This window comes from Cyrtonyx montezumae, unplaced genomic scaffold, assembly GCF_038088225.1.
Source record: "Cyrtonyx montezumae isolate F1298 unplaced genomic scaffold, pur_monq_1.0 scaffold_2, whole genome shotgun sequence".
Taxonomy (NCBI): Eukaryota; Metazoa; Chordata; class Aves; order Galliformes; family Odontophoridae; genus Cyrtonyx; species Cyrtonyx montezumae.
In genome coordinates this window covers 11,611,991-11,630,235 of record NW_027071936.1, presented here as the reverse complement: position 1 = coordinate 11,630,235, position 18,245 = coordinate 11,611,991, and the positions used below count along the sequence as shown (strand labels likewise).

The window sequence follows — 18,245 nt, the reverse complement described above, 5'->3', positions numbered from 1 at the left end:
AATCCTGTGAAATAGAAAATCCTTTTTTGCACATGGGAAACGATTGTTTTAGTAGTAGTTCTATTTATATTCTGGACTATAAAAAAATAGAAATTATTTGTATTAATTAGAAGAGCTTACGAGTCTTATGGTGGTAACATCAGTTTCATAAAACAGGTGAGGGCCCTAGAGCTGGGTGAAGGGAACACATCACATACCTCCAAAAGTGCAGGGGAGTGTCTGGGATGTGCAGAATGTGTTGTAGGAGGCAGCCCCCCTTCGTTAGGGCTATAGCAGCAAACAGGAAATCCCAGCCTGAAGTTCTGTGTGTTATGAACAACTCTGGCTGAGGCGAGAGGCATCTTTTTCTCCTTCTGATTTTCTGCAGCAGGGGAAAACTGCAGCCCCTGGTAGTGGTTGCAGTACCCGTGCTTGTGTCATCAGGGAGCTGGTGGGCAGAGGGGAGGGACAGAACTGAACAAGAAATAGGTCCCCTGATTCCATTAAGATCGCAGTGTATGGCTATAAAACCCAGATTTTTTTCATCTCCCCTTCCTTGCACTAAGGATGCTAGCTAATAGCACCCCTGCGCCTGCTCAGCAGCTGCTGGTCAGCACTCTCAGCCTTAGGACTTCGATGTGCATCACTGTTGTTGTGGGGATGGACTTTCCACGTGGGGAATGTGGGGAGAGCCAGGCCTTGCTGCTCACCCAGGGGCTCTGAAGGGGTCAGTGCTGGCGTGCAGCTCCAGCCAGCGGGGGCTGCAGGTGGATGCTGACCCCTTCAGCATCCAAGGAGGTTCGGCTGGGCTGAAGTGTGTAGGAGCAGGCAGCTCCGCCCACAGTTTGATGAGTTAACATATTAATTCTCTTCTTGCAGAGAGAAGGAAAGTTTGTGAATTTCACATGCATTTTGATATGCTCCAGTGAGATGCTATTTTGAAAGTTGAGGGTTTTTTTAAAGCTTGTTCTGCTTTATTTGCTCCTTAACTGCAGCTCTTGTTTTCTCTCTTTCCTTTCCTTTCTTGAGGCTTTCACAATCACGTCTTTGTTTAGGGCCCCAGAGCTCGCTGCTGTCTCAGAGGCTGCGCTGGTGAGACTCGCAGACTTTTCCTTCACCTTGCCCAAGGGCTTGCTTCGTGGCTGTGTGGCCCTGTCCAGGGATGGGGAGCGCTGGTTTCACACGTAGAGGCACACAGCAGGGCTGCAGGAAAGTGCCGGGTGCCAGGGCGGAGCACAAGCATGAGTCAACAACACTAGGCAGTTGCCAGAAGACAGATTGGGTGCAGGATTGTGTTAGCAGAGGGCTGTGAGCAAGGTGTGGGAAGTAACCATTTCATTGTGCTTAGTGGTGGTGGAGCTCAGCAAGAAAAATGCGTCCGGTTTTGGGTGCTGCGTGTACAAAAGAAACCAAAGAATAAGAGAAATGATGACAGATTTAGGAAACATGACCTGTGAGGGAAGATTGAGAGAACTGAGTTTGTTTAGTCTAGCAAAGAGCTGTGGAACATACATTTTTTGATAAGCATGAGATTGTTGTAAAGACAGTGGCAGTCTATTACGCTGTGTATCTTGAGGGGAGTGCTAAAATCCCTTTCTGTTGCAAAATATTCACAGAATCACAATTCCTCTTCATGTAAAATGTGAAGGGAAAAGAAAAAAATACAGCTTAAAGGCTAGCCACGCACTGGCCTGATCATGTGCTGCGTGGGAAAGCTGAAGAAAACCTTTCCTCAGAAGGTTTGTTGGCAAATTTAGAGGGGTGGGAAAAAAGTGTCTTCCTGAACCATGAAGCCAACCATGTCTTGCGTCCATGAATGGCCTTGAATTCAACAGGTTTTGGATCCTCATACAGCAGTACCCCCTCCCTTCCCCTCCTCACTAGTTGCCACTTCAACAAGTGAGTTCCTGACTTTTACTTTTCCAAAAAATTCATAATTAAAAGAAAATGGAGAGAGAGTGTGGAATATTTCACAAAGTTTTGTAATTTTCTCCTTTTGCCTTAGGCAGTAACAGAAATATTACTAGCAAGAAACATCTAGATCCCATTCCTACTGCAGATTTGAGAGCCTTGAAGTATCATGAAGAGCACGGTTATGCTCAGCCCACAGCTACGAGTGCAGCTGAGCTGCTCGGGCTCTGGGACTGGTTGGGCAGTCATTGTTCTGGAGTTTTGGAATGGGGAATGGCACAGCTGATGCTGCTGGTTTCTGCTGCAACCTTATTTGGGCTGTAAATTCATAGACCAGATAAGAATTGCTCTTTTTCCTTCCCGCTTTTCTTGCTGAACTTTGCTCATTCAAGGAAATAGGAAGAAAGATTTTACTAGTGCATCCTTTTTGTTTTATTTCATAATCCTATAAAATTAGAGAATTATGAGTTTTAACTGCTTTTCAGTTCACTCCCTTATTAAGTATTTTTGTGCATACTTTAGTATGTGTCATTCTGTGGTGCATGAAAAGTGCAAACTCAGATATTCTTTTATCTCAACTGTGGCTATGACGGAGTTTTGCAGCCTCTTAGTATGTGGTGTTGTAGTATGTATTAATTATATATCTGGAGCAAAAAACTTTCCTGGCATCCTTTGTAACTCTGTATTATAGATAGAACAGGAATTACCTTGTATAAATGAACTTAATAAGGGCATATATAAAAATGACTTTCATCATAATGCATTAGCATATATGAGATGAGTATTTGATATCCACTCTGTCACTTTCCAGCCCACTTGAAGGTGATTAAACTGGAAAAAAAAAATAGCTGGGTTAAGCTAGGCACAGATATGCTTCTTGAAAAGGTTATAAGTCTAGGCACTGCATGCTTCTTTGCAGGATAATCCCATCCACCTCACTGAGATCTGAAGAGCCCCAGAGGTCTTGAGAGAGTCACATGAGTCTCAGATGTATAGGTTTCAGGGTTGATTTTGAAGTTTAGGGGCATGAGTGAGGATCATGCTACACAAATGGAAGAGTGTGATTCATTATGAGAGCCTTTGCATTGCTAACTTTTTTTACAAGATTCATTTTATTGCAAACATGTCGTTTGTCTCAGTAATAGATGATACAACAGATTTGTAACTGAAAACTTTTTCTTTAGTATTGGATAGCTATGCTATATATAGGAAGCCTGCCCAAGTGCTGTTTCCTTCGTTGTTAATGAGTTTTCAAGTTTGTGTCATTAATGTAAGATTTAAGAAGGCCATGGTTATTTGATTTTGTTTCTTTTTTTTTTTTTTAAAGAAAGAAAAGCTTGATAATCTCTTTGATTTATAGGAGACATTTGTTAAATGGAAAACTTCTCCCTTACTTACTAGAAGAGCTACTTGCAGATTTTGTACCATATGTTTGTATTTGCAGATTCACGACTGAAAATACAACGAACCTTTACTAAGTTATGCTTTCAGAGCTATTTGATAGCCTGTAAAGTAATAATTTTCACGCTCCCTAAACCATTTGAGGAGTGACTTATGAAAGTACTCTGCTGTAGTAGGAGGATTTCTTATGAGGTCACTGTGTGACAGTGATTGAATCAAAAAAAGTTTCTGCAATATTTACGAATGTGACCCAAGTAATTATCCTGGAATACAACTGGCAACTTCTTTCTATTAAAGTCATTAGCTTTTGAAAGCAATACTGAAAAATGTTGACTTAACAGGTGTACAAATTCGTAGAACAAACTGCCTTCAGGGAAATTCTGCAGTGGGGTTCATTTTGCAGCATTAAAGCTGACTTGTCATATTAATAGCCTGCACCCGCCTGTGAAAGACTAAAAATGGTATTGCAGTACTCTGTGATGTACAAAGGACATTGTATGAGCTCTGAACAATCGTACTTGGATTCGTTGCAGAAAATAACAATTCTTCCCTTCTCTCCACAAAAAAAAAGCAGCATAAAAATCCAGATACCAATGTTTGTAATGGTATATAAACTGTCTTCAGACTGTACGTCATTATTTTAAGCACTGCTGTTTTCCACTTCAGTTTCACTTTCATGCTGCTGCTTCTTTAGTTCAGTACAGAGCAAAAATGCAAACAAGAGTTAAGTAGATACACAACAGACGAATCTGCTTTTTATAGAGATCACTCCATACAATTAACATTTAGTGATTAGATGAGAATTTAACTTTTAATTGATTTTAGCAGGCCCTATTAAAAATCACCTTGTGAGCATTGGTGCTGTCACTGTGTTATTGTTCGTCTTGAACTTGTCTGGCATAACTTGATGGACTTTACAAATTCTCTTGCACAACTTCTGTTGATATTCAGCAGGATCACAGCGCTATGTAAAATCCCTTGATAAAAACTGTGTTTTGCCAGTCTGCTTTGTGTTTAGACCTCCACAGCATTAACTAGATGACAGTATCTCTGTGGTGCAGCAGTAACACACTGGTTACTCAAACAGCATTGAACCAATCATCGTGCGACATGTTCAGTGAGGAGATGCGAGAAACAGCCCAAACTTCAGTTCTCTGTCTGAATAGATGACATTGGCTGAGGGTGAAAGAAAGTCAGATACAGATACAAAATGACTTATCTGAAGTTTTAAGGCAAATTCCTGAAAGAACCCAAAATAGAAACCAGGTCTCCTGTGTCTCATGAATATTCTCTTTAACTTTCCCTGAGGAGGCATTTGTGCATTGTGGAAAAAATCTTGGCAGAGTATGTTAGACCTCTTGTTCTGCTGCAGCTCTGTCCCGTTCCTGAGCCTGTACCTTTGCTCCCATTGCACTCTCCAGCTGCCTAAGCATCAAATCATGGCTTCATTTCTGGGCCTTGACAGGGTGTTTCCTCCCCTCCCAACCTCCATCATTTCCTTCAGTTTTTGGTGTCAACACTGATGTTGTTCATCCAGTTCTTGGTTTTCCTCACGTCTCATCTTCACTGGTGACCAGCTCAGGAGTCTCTCTGCTTAGCTGCCAGTTGGTGTTACTGCAGTTGTAATCCTTTTTTTTTTTTCTTGTGTTTCACGTATCTTTGTTGCTAACTTGCATTCAGTTTACAGAGTAATGAGTTTCCTGCTTTCTTCCTAAATGCCTCTCCCCAAGGCTTGCTAGTTCTTACAGTGCCACCTGTGTAAACCTGCAGCATGCTTGTATATTACACTGCACTGTTTTCTCAAATTTTGGATGCTGGCAAATCATGCAGCGTTGTACTTCTGCAGGCTGTGTCCTTTTCTTTTGTCCTTCTGGAAACCCTTTGTATGGCTTTTTGCCCCCTCTCCTAAAAATTGATTGTGGCCTCCCCAGGTCCTAGAAGCCGCCCTCGCCTTCAGGCGGCTAAAAAAGTCTTCCTCTTTTCCTTTCTCTGTCGTGCCGAACTAACCCCTTGTGGCTTCCTTTCTCCCACATCCAGTTCAAGCACCCTATTTGAGTAGACCGCGTGGCAGTGCCATTGTCTGACAAACCACATCCGATTGCTGTACCTACATTCCTCCTACAAAGCAAAATTTGAATCTTCAAGTTGTTAAATTCCAGCCTGTTTTCATTCTTATCCAAATATTTCCTTTCTTAGCTTCTAAGTGTTGTGTATCATGTACCTGCTGTCTGTTTAGGAGTGCTTCTGTGGAGCTTTATGGAACTGAAGTAATATGTTATGATTTAAGCTTGTTTTGGTAAAAGCAAAAGGTAATAAAAGGTATTAAATCAGAAATCAAGCACACATAGAGCTGGTTAAAGAAAATTGAGTATATTTGAAACTTCACCTCTATTTTTCATTTGTCCTTTACGCTTCTTTAGCATTGAGACTACACCTTGGTTTTCTACCAAAACAAAGAGTTGTTTCACTGATTTGCGTGTAAGGATGTTTGGGGAAAAAAACAAAAACAAAAAAAACATCGGAAGTTCTGCTTTCCTAAATTAAAAAGAAGAGAAGCTCCTAGTAAAGCCTGTGGCAAATTACCAAGGTTATTGGGAAGGCTAAAGAATGGGATTGGGAATTTTTGCATTAGTGAGAACCCAAAATGACTGCAAAATGAGAGGGAAAGAAATTGGAATTATTTAAATACATAGTCTAATAATGCATTTTGGTTTTGGTTCATTCAGGACAGCATAATTATCTGTGTGCGGGAAGGAACGACTGCATAATTGATAAGATTCGGAGGAAGAACTGCCCAGCCTGTCGATTACAGAAATGTCTGCAAGCTGGAATGAATTTAGGAGGTAAGTAGAATATTAATAGTTTGGTCTTTTAATTTGATTAGGCAAAAATATTGGAAATGTGCAGCCTTTTTATAGTTCTGGCAGCTGCACAATCTCAAAAGTTTAAGGTGGAATTATCCTGAAGAAATGCTTAATAGCTAATAAACCCTATTGTCATTCTAAATCAGCTTTTGGAGATACGTATTTTATGGCTCAGAAAAAAAGAAAAGTGGGTGTTTTATGATGACAGTAATTTTCCTGGAATCTCGTATAGGTAAAAGTGTTAAGGCTTCAAAGCTCGCATAATTTTCTTTGGTGATAAGCATTCTGTAGAATACTGAAAAATGTTTCTGTGCCATCATGAAAAGCAGGTGTATGTGAAATCTCTTAGCTTTTTTGTTGTTGCTTCTTTAACGTTTATACTGATTTATTTCTGCAACTGTATGTATACGCAATTGTGTTGATGATGTTACTCTGTCATTCATTTGCTCCTAACGAAAAGGCAAAAAATTTTCTTAATTATTATCTATCACAAGTATTTTAGAAGCTGTATTTTAACAAAACTTATAATAGCTTTTTCATTGTTTTAATCCTTCAGTTAACAACATCTACATAGTTCTGGCTGTGCTTCAGTAGGTATCGTGTTATGGGTCATCTCCCTGGGCAAATTGTATTATAAATCACTTCTTCCCCCCAGCTCTCAGGTTTATTATAGTGTCTGTGATCAGGGCTTTTGATACTGCTGCAGACCCTTCCCTGATGCAGGGAGCGACTCTATCCTTAGTCTGTTTTCACTGTTCCAGAAAATTGTAACATGGTCACATATTTCCTGCAGATTGTTTCCAGATTATTTTTTAATCTACCTGGCCTTATTCTCCTAGTACTTTAGTTCCGTAGACACATTTAGCTGGTTTTTGTTAGCAGGACCTGTGCAAACTCCAGACTTATGTCTACTCCTTGATACCTTTTCTACCTCCCCATCCTTTTCTGCCCTGTTGCCTGGCAGAAGTGCTCAAGGAAGACATTTCTCACTTTTCAGGGAGAGCGACCTCAGTTTTTTTCCCCCATTAGGACCTCTCTCACTTCCTCTTGCAATTTTGATGCTGCGTTAACCCCCTCTGCTCCTTGTTTCTCTTTCCCTGAAGAGAACAGGGACAAATCATGGCATCCTGGGAGCTGATATTGGTCTGATTTTGGTCTGTTCTGTTTGATATCCCCTGATTTTGGTCTGTTCTGTTGAATCTAGCAAAGGAAGCAGACCATCAGCTTTGTTTGATGAATCAGGGCCTCACTGGTAGCAGCTGCTGTTTCTTCAAAGAAAGGAGCTCCTAGTCTGAAAATACATGTGGAGCAGGAAGCCCAGATCTCTGGACTGCTAAAGATTTTGCTGCAGTATGCATGGAGTTCATGAGCTTTTCGATTGCTGCATCCTGCACAGTGCAAACAGAGCTCCTGCAGTCATGCATTCCTTGACAAGCATTTGTGCTTAGTATTTTAGCAGAGTATAGGACTACCGTCCTGCTTGATAACCTTCTGAAGTTGCAACACGTGATTTGTCTCCAGTGTCGTGAATTCATCTCTGACATTTCCTGATGTGCTTCAAACTGTGTTCACACAAAGTCATCTACCAAAAAAAAAAAAAAATAAGATCGGTGGTAAGCTTAGCTAAGATTGCTTTTTCCACTCACCAGAGTGCTGTAGTTAAGGAATGCACTAATAAGTCTTCTTTTGTGCTAGATTTTGGTAGTCTACTAGAATTCGTTTGAGAATCGTGATCTTTGTTTAATGACATAGAAAGCAGAGCCTACCTCTACTATACAGTTGCAGAGGCAGGCTGTTGAGCTTTATGATTTAGCTGGTTTTCTTCTCTTAGAGAAAGTAAGATCACAGGGTCATGGAATGGCTTGAGTTGGAAGGAACCTCAGTGATCATCTAGTTCCAACCCCCCTGTCGTGAGCAGGATTGCCAACCACTAGATCAGGTTGACCAGGAACCCATCAAGCCTGGCCTGGGACATCACCAGGGATGGGGTATCCACAGCTTCTCCAGGCAGCCTCTTTCAGTGCTTCACCACCCTCTGAGTGAGGAATTTATTCCTAATATCTAACCTAAGCCTCCCTTGTTTTAGGTTATATCCACTCACCCTTCTGCTATCACTATCTACCTTTATAAAAAGTCAGTCCTCCTCCTGCTTGTAAGCTCCTTTCAAGAATTGGAAGATTGCAGTGAGGTCTCCCTGGAGCTTTCACTATTCCAAGCTAAGCAGTTCCAACTCCCTCAGTCTTTCATTGATAAAGAGGTGCTCCAGTACTTCGATCATCTTCACGGCCCTCCTCTGGACCCACTCCAGCAGCCTCACGTACTGGGACCCCTGGCCTGGATGCACTACTCAAGATAGGGTCTCACAAGGACAAATAGGAGGGGAACAATCACCTCCCTCTCCCAAGTCCTTCTTGATGAAATTCTTGTTCGTGATGCAATTCTCTATGCCATATAAAGAAACTAAAAGATATAAAACAGTCCTTCCATCATTGCAGCAGAGTTGATAGTGTGGAAACAGCTCTGGATGTAGTTGCAGCTTAGTGCCATGCACGTGGCCCAGTAGAGGAAGGCCAATTTGGAGTCAGTGGGGAGGGAGGACTGCTGGAGAGAATTAAGTGCTGGCAGCCCAGAGGCGGTATTTAACCATTCAGAAAATACCAGTGGCTACCAAATTATGCTAATGGAGCTTTCGTTCTTTGGGATGTCCCAGGTCTTGCAGGAAATCTTAATGGCCTCAGCAGCTAATGGCTTTAAGCTTTCATTTCCTAGTAGTGAACTCTGCATTGGGCATCTTCAGAAGAGTGACAGAGAATCTCAGATTTAATTTTGGGAAATTCTGTGTCGTGTTGCAGAGGTTTCTGAGTTGATGGAGTTCATCATAAAAAAAAAGAAAGGAAGTAGATATGGCAAAAAGAGATCACAGAATTGTAGGGGTTAGAAGGAACTTCTAGACGTCGTCAAGTCCAACCCCTCTGCAGCTCCCCAGGTTGCACAGGTAGGCGTCCAGGTGGGTCTGGAATGTCTCCAGGGAAGGAGACTCCACCACCTCTCTGTGCAGCTGTGCCAGTGCTCCGTTACTGCACTGGGAAGAAGTTCTTATGCACATTTGTGTGGAACTTCGTGTGCTTTTTATGTTTGTGGCTATTTCCCCTCGTTCTATTGCCACACTGCAGAGAGGAGTCCAGCCTTGTACCTTTGCCTCCCATACCTTATATATTTATAGACGTGGATCATATCCCCTCTGAGTCTTCTTTTTTCAAGGTTGAACAGACCCAGGTCTCTCAGCCTTTCAAATATTAATGGATGTATGAAAACAGTAATTTGGATTTCATAGACATTTCCAAGGTTTGATAGTAAGTAAAAATTTTTCATAATTAACATGAATGTAAAGAGTATCTTCATATCATTATGAAGATACATCATAGCATGGAGTTTCATGTGCTGTCAGCCTCTTTTTGCCAGGAATGTGCTTTTTGACTTTTACCTTTTCTAGCTTACAGGCAAAATGTTTAAGTATTTTGTTAGGCATTGTGAGCAGTAAAGAGCTGGAGGAAAATGAATTTATAAATGCAGTTTAGTTTAAATCCCACTTGCAGCATAGTACTCTCCATACCTGAGTCACTCTGCACGGTTCTGTGCATTTTGTGCTGTAGATATAATTTAAGTTCTCACCCTTCAAATGGAACCCAAGGTAAGTACACAAAAAAACAAACTGCATTGAAGATGCTTATGTGTTTATTTCATGGGAAGTATCGCAAGGTGATATGCAAAAGGGCTCAGTGCTGAAGTTAGGGCAAGTTGCTGAAACTGGATATTTCTGTTCTACTTGAACTTATTTATAACAACTTATCCACTCACTTGGAAAACAACAACGAAAAAGGCACAACAGTTGATGTGGAAGAAATGTTGCTGTAGATATGAAGATTCTGTCTCCTATGGGGATCGGAATGAAGTTGACTTCTTTTTTTTTTTTTCTTCTTTTCTTTTTTCATCCCTCCCTTATTATGAGGAGGCTGTACCTCTGGACCTCACATTTGTAACGTGAAAATTTCTGATTGTCCTGTACTGCTCTTGTGAAGATACTGATTTCTGTAGTGGTAATGGGAGATAAGAAGGGATTTTTCCATGTTTCCCACAATGTGTTTTTGCTCAGTCTGTGATTAATCTACTGTTCTTTGTGTTGTGTTTTGTTTTTCTTTTGTTTATATTCTTTCTCATTTAAAAAAAAATGTTCTGTCTTCTGTTGGCTGTGTCAAAGTGCTCGTTTGTTTTGATCAGTTATCTTTGACTTCCCAGAGTACTGACAATTTTTTCTTGTAGAAAAAAAAAAAAGTAAAGTTTTGATGTGTGGCAGCATGCCATGCTTTAAGCACCTTTTACAAAAATGCTTGTAATTCAGAAGTACATCTACACCTTTCTGTGAATGCTCAACAAAATTGATGTTGCCCTTTTGTTGTTTACCTTCTTCTTTTGTTTGTTGAAAAATTGTAGAGTTCTCATTGCTCTCATCCTCTAATAGACTTTAGAGAATTATTCGTCAAGTCAGTAACTAATTTACCTAATTATGTTATTTTCTCTATTTTTGTTTTGATTTTACAAGAAGCATCTGCAACCTGTAATTTCTGCAAAGCTGAAGTTGCCAAATATCAAATTAACTCATCCTCCTTGTTTCTAGAAAGCATGCCTGTGCACTGCAGACAGACATAGCCCTTCAGCAAGCAGGACTCTACAACTTTTTTGGGAATCATAGTTTGTTTGTTGTGTTTTAAATATATATATATATAAAAAAAAAAGAACAACAAAAAAAAAAACCTCCAGTGCCATATGCTAGACTTAATTATTGGAAGAGATTCAGAGTGAGCAATTGCACTACGAAGGTATGCTGGCCCATTTTTAGTTTATGCTCTTTTCAAGATTCTTAATTAATTTTCAGTTAATTATGGACCAGAATGACTTCATGAGTTGTGAAGTTTCTTCCAGCATACGCTGCAATCAGATTTGTCACGTCTCTCACTTCCTCACGAGACATTTTCATTCTCCTCCCACCTCATGCTGCTGTTCTTTTATCGTACCCATCGCATGGCAGCAGCAGGGGGGTCACACTCAGCAGCCTTAGCCACACACAGGTACTCAGTCTGGCTCCTCGTGCACCATCAGCTGAATGCAACTGGACAGCCAGAGGCTTTCAGCAGTGCCTGCAATGCTGTGTTTCAGCCTGGGTGGCGTAGACCCTCCAGGTCTCACTGTTGCTGCACGCCGTGCTCTGTGCTGAATCCGGGAGAAAGGAAATACTTGGTTTAGGGTGGCTTGAGGGGATTCCTGCCACCACTATGTTTTGCTGGCAGGTTAGTGGTTGCCCCTCTGTTGCAACGTAGTGATGAAGCATCTGTCCTGCTGCTGTGTGAGTACTGAAGGTCCCTCTTACTCTGTATGATGTGTCATATGCTTAAAGGGCAAAAGAGGTCCTTAGAGGGCTTGCAGGGTGGAGGGCTGTGATCTGTTCCTGCTTCAGCTCCTATACAGAGCAGTTCAGAGACTTGTCAGCTCTTCTTTCCTGCAACAGTAAGCAGCAGCTTGCTGAAGTACCCTTCAGATACTGTAGGGAAATAAAATAGATTTCACCTTGCAAATTGCATAGTTCATCACTCAGCCTGCAGAAACTGCCTGTGAAATGTGAGTCTTGGTTTTGAATATATTTACATATGTAAGACACTTCATGTACAAGATGCTGCATGTGCTTGCACATCTCCTTTTTTATACATTAAAATATTTCGATAATCTGAAAAACAGATTAAATGAGTCGGTAATAAGAGACAGCACTTCACTTTTTTGCCCAGTTTTCCATTTTCTGTTTAATAACTCATACTAGTAAGGATTTAAAATCATGGTACTGTTTTCAGTTACTTTAGCCAATGTATTTATTTTGTATTTCTTCATATCTTTTCAAGAAAAAGAAAGAAATCAAAAAAAAAAAAGGAAAAGAACATAATGTTAAAAAAAAAACCTTGAAAACTAAGGAAATCTTAAACACAGCACCTCTTGATGATGTAGAAAACATAGGTTTTCTTTAAAAATGTCTACCAATTTACTACTAACCAAGATATCTTAAAGTTGAAGGGAGAGCATAATGTGTATAAGAAACTGTAAGGCAACTCTGGGTACATGTATGGTTTACTTTCATATTTCCTTTTAACAGTTTTTAAACAACACTTAACTTTAACTGCATTTTTATTTGTGTTTATTATGTAGCATTTCCTTTCAGGGGAAACGTGGCAGTTTTTTGTTTTACTTGAAAATCCAACTGAGTTTGTGTCAGTTCTTCTGAGAGAGTTTCCCCAGTATACAATATACAGCAGCTTAATGAAGTTGTCTGTGTTTTTTTTTTTTAGAGCAAGAGCTCCTGTAAATTTTTCTTTGACTTTAGCTGGACAACCGAGTTGTGGTACTGCTGTTGTTTCAGATATTATTAGTGCTATTTCAAAAAACATTTTTTTTTAGGTGTTAAAATCTAAGAAAACATTTCTGTTAGATAAAAGTCCATCAAGTTATGATGTGCCACTTGTACCTACTTGTGTTTGCAGTGTACAGTGTATTGAGGCTAAGTCATTAACAGAACATGAGAAGAAGCACGCTGCCTTGTGCTGTAATTTTGTTAGGTTTCTATACATTTTTGCTAGAGATTGATGGGGAAACCCATGTTGCTGCGTGGAGTTCGTGGTAGTGTCTCCTCAGAACAGGATATCCTTCATCCTGACCAAGTACCAGTTAGTCTTAAGACAGTGCTGTTACTGCATCACCTCTCTATTCTGCACTCGGTGAAGAACAAAAATAAGATCAAAATAAATTCAGTTGTCTTCTTCTGGTTTCTCTAGAAACTGATTGGTTCAGCGATTCATTTTTCCTGCTTTTACATCTGTTTTCATCCATGGTATGAAATGGTTCTCTTGCCGTGCTTCTGCTGCGACCCACTAACATCTCATTTGAACCATCCTCAGAATAGTTTAGATAACTGTCTGAACAGTCACTTGAAAAAGCTATTAAGGAACTATTTGGGAATGATGAAGAAAGTGCAGAATTTTGAAGAGGGCTAGTAATCTCCCAGGTATTGATTAAAAACTGGTATTGAAATTCTGTCCTTGTACTTCACATTTTGCTGACGGTTTGATTTCATACATGACATGAGCTCAAGAAGGCGCACTGCAGCAGTCCAAAATCGCTACGACTTACGTGTGGTGATCCTTAATGAGGATTCATAATTCGGGTTCTTTGTTTTCTCAAGTTTTGCTAGTTTCAGCTCTGCCTTCTGACTCGCATCCAGCTGCCAGCTCTGTTTGTCTTTTCTCCAGGAACAGCCTTTCAGGCTTTTGGCAAGGACCTGCTGAACTCCAGACTTCCCAGTTTCATCTGCTGGATGCTCCATCCTGCCATTCATGGTGCAACAGATTGCGTTGCCAGCTTTGCAAAGGAATTGCAACTTCTCAAGTCTCCTGCTGGGATTACATGCCCCAGCCTGCCTGGCATCACGTGGCGACACTGTGCATGCAGACTCTCCAACGTATTGTCTGGTTTCAGTAACATACAGGGCTTGCTGTCTGGACTCAAAGGGTGCTCTGTCCCTTGCTGACCATGTTGTATGCTTGGGATTTGGTTAGAAGCAAAAAAAAAAACTTCTGTGAGGCATAGGCTGACTCTTTTCTGAGGATCCTGTCTGTAGTGCCCTTGAGCTCTTAAACTTTTCTGTCTTTTGGTAGGGCTCTATCATTCACCTCTGGGACAATCCCAGGGTAGATGGCATTTGCGGCCTCTCAACTCCCCAGGACCAAAGTTGACATCCAGTTTTATGTCTGTGCCCTGGTGCACCATTTCTCTGCCTTGTGGAGCATATAAATTTAACAAGCTGTTCTCCTGAGGATCCTGAAATTAGTTGCTGGGTGGTTGGTTTTTTTTCTTCGTTTTTTTTCTGTTGCTCATAAAAATTGTTGCATAGAAACAAGCAGACCCATTGCACCTCTGTTGGTTGTTTTGTCTCATTGTGCTGTAGCAGACCAGAATGACTTGGTGTTTCCCAAATTCTTCATGTGCGGCTCTTGACATTTTGTTTTTTCCTGAATCACCAAATTACTGTTTCCTTCCACAGTCTTCTGAGTCCATTTCCTTTTCACTGTTCTCTGCAGTGAAACAGTAGTCCAGGCTATAAAATAGGCCTAAATCTCCAGTTCCACTTTCAGAGCTGCTGGTTATCACCAGAGCCCTTCTGAAACCTCTCTCAGCGGTCTGTGGTGGTGTGTTTCCATTCCTCACTTCCCCTTCAGTGCAGAAAGCTGTAGAAACAAGAGGAACTTGTCCTTTTAGCTGTGACTTAGCTATTGCTTCAGAGAGTTTCCACCTGAGTAAGAAGATACGAAGGTTTGACTTACCATTTCTGACAGAACACTGGGCAAATTATAGTAGGCTTCCTGTGCTCATGAGCAGTTGTTGTTAAAAACCTCCCTAATCACCTGCAGGAATGTTGGGGGCTAGTTTGGAAGAGCCTAGGGAAAAGCCGTGAGAGTGATTAGCAGTCTTAAAAGTCTGACTGGAGGAGACAGGTTTAATTAGTTGCTATTGCTTGGTAATGCTTAGTCCAAAGAAAGACTGGAAGAAGAGCTGAAGAGGAGGAGGATAGAGGTGCCTTCAAAAACATAGTGCATTTCTGAAGAAGAGGGGTTTCTGTGTCTTTGAATGGTGGATCAAGATGTGATACGCAGCGAGAAAGATTGAAGTGAGGAAATGGAAACCTAGAAGAGTTGATCTGGGGAAGATGTGAGGTCTATCACTTGGCATCTTAGAGATCAGTTACAATTAGCGTTTGCCAGAAGTGATGTGGCTGCAGTTGGTTCTGGCCTGAGCAAGAAAATAAGTTGTACGTTTGTCCCATAGTCTTTATTTTCTTCCAGGCTATGTTCAATACTAGCTAAGGGGACATAAGTTAGCTAATTCCTGTATGAATCAAAGAAATACGAAAATATTACTTCCGTGTGACAAAAAACGACGCTTCGGATTTTGACATCAGTGATGTTGGCAGTCCTGTATCTCTCTCTTCTGTGTGGCAGTACATTTTGAAAAAGCAGTGATGCAACTCTGCAGATCACGTGCCCTTTTCTTCTGATGCTGTGTTGTTTTTTCTTTTGCTCGTCTGCTACTTGAGCACTTCACAGGTTTTAACTTGACTCCAGAACTCTGTTTACTCCGGTAATGTCACGAGGAAAATTTATTCAGTCGCAGATTGTGCCTTTGCACGTGAATTTGTTTTTCTTTCTTCTTGTTCTCACATACATACTTTGCTTCAGAATTACCTTCGTGGCTTGTATTTTGCTTTGAATCCTGTTTCCTTATTCTTTTCCACCAATTCCCAAGAGCGTGTCCTTCAATTTTTATTATCTTTGTTTTGCTGAAATAGGCATGAGGAGTGGCAAGGCTACCTGCCTCAAAAAGAAGGTTTTGGAGTTAGATATTAATAAAAAGAACAGTGTACAGCAGATTTTGAAGGAAAAGTTGAGCAAATTTAAGACAGCGGTAAAACAAGAAGCAAGAAAGTGGTGTTTAACAGAGGAAGACAAAGGTGACAGCATCAGTCAATGTGTTTGTGAACCACCCAGTACCACCCAGCTTCCTGCAAACTGATGTGGGTGATTTGTGTGCTCTTGGTGTAAGCTTGGGTAGCTCTTTGTCATCACTTCTCCCTTCTTATAATGCCAATATATTTTAGTAATGGAAATCTCTGAGTAACATCCCTGCAGAAGATTCAAGAAAAGGAAGACATCTTGAGACAGGAGTTCAGAAGGAGCAGTCCATCTTCAGTAAGAGGATCTGTCAGTAGGGAACAAGGAGATAATGATGTGAGGTGATTCTTGTGCCTTCAAAGCCATTCCTTTGTCATGCTGGAAAGACAGCAGTCTGAGGAAAATTCTGTTTGATTTCTGGGTCTGGGTGGACCAAGCACATTCAGGGAGGTAATCTGCATATCTTCTTTGATATGCGTTTATCAATTTTAGTTGTTATTGACATTTCAGACGTGACTACTTTGGCCTCAGGAGAGTTCAGAAACAGTGTCAATCGTGAAGAGATATGCAGGTCTCGTGATCCAGATTGTATATATGGTTAATATTACAGTGTTGCGTTTTCCTTGACAGGTGGTTTATATCACAAAGCAGTACATACGGGATGTTTTACTGAGTTCAGGGTGATCTATTAAAGCAGTAGATAAGCATGGTTATTATTTCTTTCTTAAATGACTAATCATGAACTAGGTGATGAAAATCTGCAGAAGATAAACAGCCAGCTTATATTTCACAGGTAGTGTTGCTGTTCTGTTAAGCAGGGCAAATGATTTCTAGAAGATGAAGGACAAAAGAGCTGCAGTAGAATGTATTAGAAATAAAGTCATTTGAGAGAAATCAGAGTTGATGAGAACAAAGGATAGGGAAATCATGCAGGTGAGGAGATGCATCTCAAAAGTTTCGTTACGTGGGAAAAGTACCAGTGGTGGTGTGGTGTATAGCAAAGTAATAAGAGTGCAAAGGGAAATTCAGCATTTACCAAGTTGGGTTCCAGTAATGGTAGTGTAAGAACAAAAATGAGGGATTTAAAATATGACGTGCTTTTTAGCAAGAAGTGGAAGCACGAGCACTTGAGATACAGGATGAGAGGTACTGTGGAAGTGTTGGCTTATTGATGATTTTGGAAAATGGAAGATGTTGAGCGGCTGTGTCTTCAAGGTAGATACAAAGAGGATATTTGACACGCAATATACGTCTCCGTGATTTTATCAGAGGCAATCAAGATGGCTTAGTGTTCTCATCAGAATGAAGAGCACATAAATCACAGAGCAGGCTTAGTATTGGGTATCAACCCAAGTAAAAAGCAGGAGAGAAGACTTGGACAAGGAACGCTTGCAGAAGGTTGGATGAGAATGGGTGTCTTGGGAGGGAGGTTGTCACTTGGCACAAGGCAGAAACCAGTATTCATAGCCAAGAGCATTCAGTCTGGTACAGTGGAAGGTTTCAAAATCTGTTCTCCAAAGTTTCACTAACTTAGTTTTTAACCAAATTATTAGGAGTGCCAGCAGCAGAAGCTGCTACTGTATCGTTGCTGCAGGTATTTCAGGGTTGGAGGTGTCAAGTGGTGTGGAATTGTAGGTGACCTGTTCTTTGCATTCCTTGTTGGCATTCTGCTGCTAGTCTGTAAATATATTTGATGAGTAGTCAAAACTGCTGATGCATTGAGTAGACATTGCTTAACTCAAAAATCATTGAATATGCCGTCCATGTGACAGCGAATAAATAATAAAATAGGAGTTATTGGAGCATCTGAAAAGGTCTGATTAAGATTGGCTTTAATCAAAATTATAGTATTCTTTTGTAAGCTTTTTTAAGGCTTTGCTTATTGGTTGATTTAAATATTTAGTGTGTACATTTCTTTTGAAATTAATGAAGAAGCACAAAAGGGAATTTAATATACCAAAATGTTAGCTGTGAGACTGTATGATGTCAGTTTGGGATTTTATAGGGAATATATGTGGGGGAAATTTTCATACTTCAGCCATTTCTCATTAAAAAGCTTTATCAAAACCAGCTTGATTTGATTTTAACAGGAAACCACTAATTGGCATTTGGTAAAAGTTGTTCCCACACGGGGAGGAGTACCCCTATGAAACTGTTATTTTTCAATTAATTATCACTTTGAGGATTGCTGCGAAACAAGCAAATGTGTTAGACATTTTCCCTGACAACCTAAATATTCCTGTAACATGTACTTTGGAACTCAGCTTTCTTTTGTCACTTTCGTCCATTATCTCCTTATGAATGCATACCCTGAAGCTCAGCATGGCTTAAGAAGGGATTAATTCCTCCTGTCTCTTCTTAAAGCTTCCCCTGTGCTTTCCCTTCTTGACGGCTAGGGACGTCACAGTCCCACTCATCACACAACTATATAACCTGAGCTTCATCATTAAGTCAAACCTTGGAACTTGCAAGATTTGATCTGGGCTTTCACTTAAATTTTTCTACAGGGGAGCTGTGATAGCTTCTCTGCTGTCTTTGCAAAGCTGCT

General features: G+C 40.6%; 1 protein-coding gene across 4 annotated transcripts in view; it reads left to right on the top strand.

Moving 5' to 3' along the window:
* Positions 1-18,245, top strand: part of NR3C2 (nuclear receptor subfamily 3 group C member 2) — a 196,153-nt gene that overhangs the window by 138,571 nt on the left and 39,337 nt on the right. For all 4 annotated transcript variants that reach the window (XM_065736372.1, XM_065736375.1, XM_065736374.1 and 1 more), the window contains exon 4: positions 6,018-6,134. In XM_065736372.1, the coding sequence (XP_065592444.1) occupies positions 6,018-6,134 (117 nt within the window). The remainder of the gene's footprint in view (positions 1-6,017; positions 6,135-18,245) is intronic.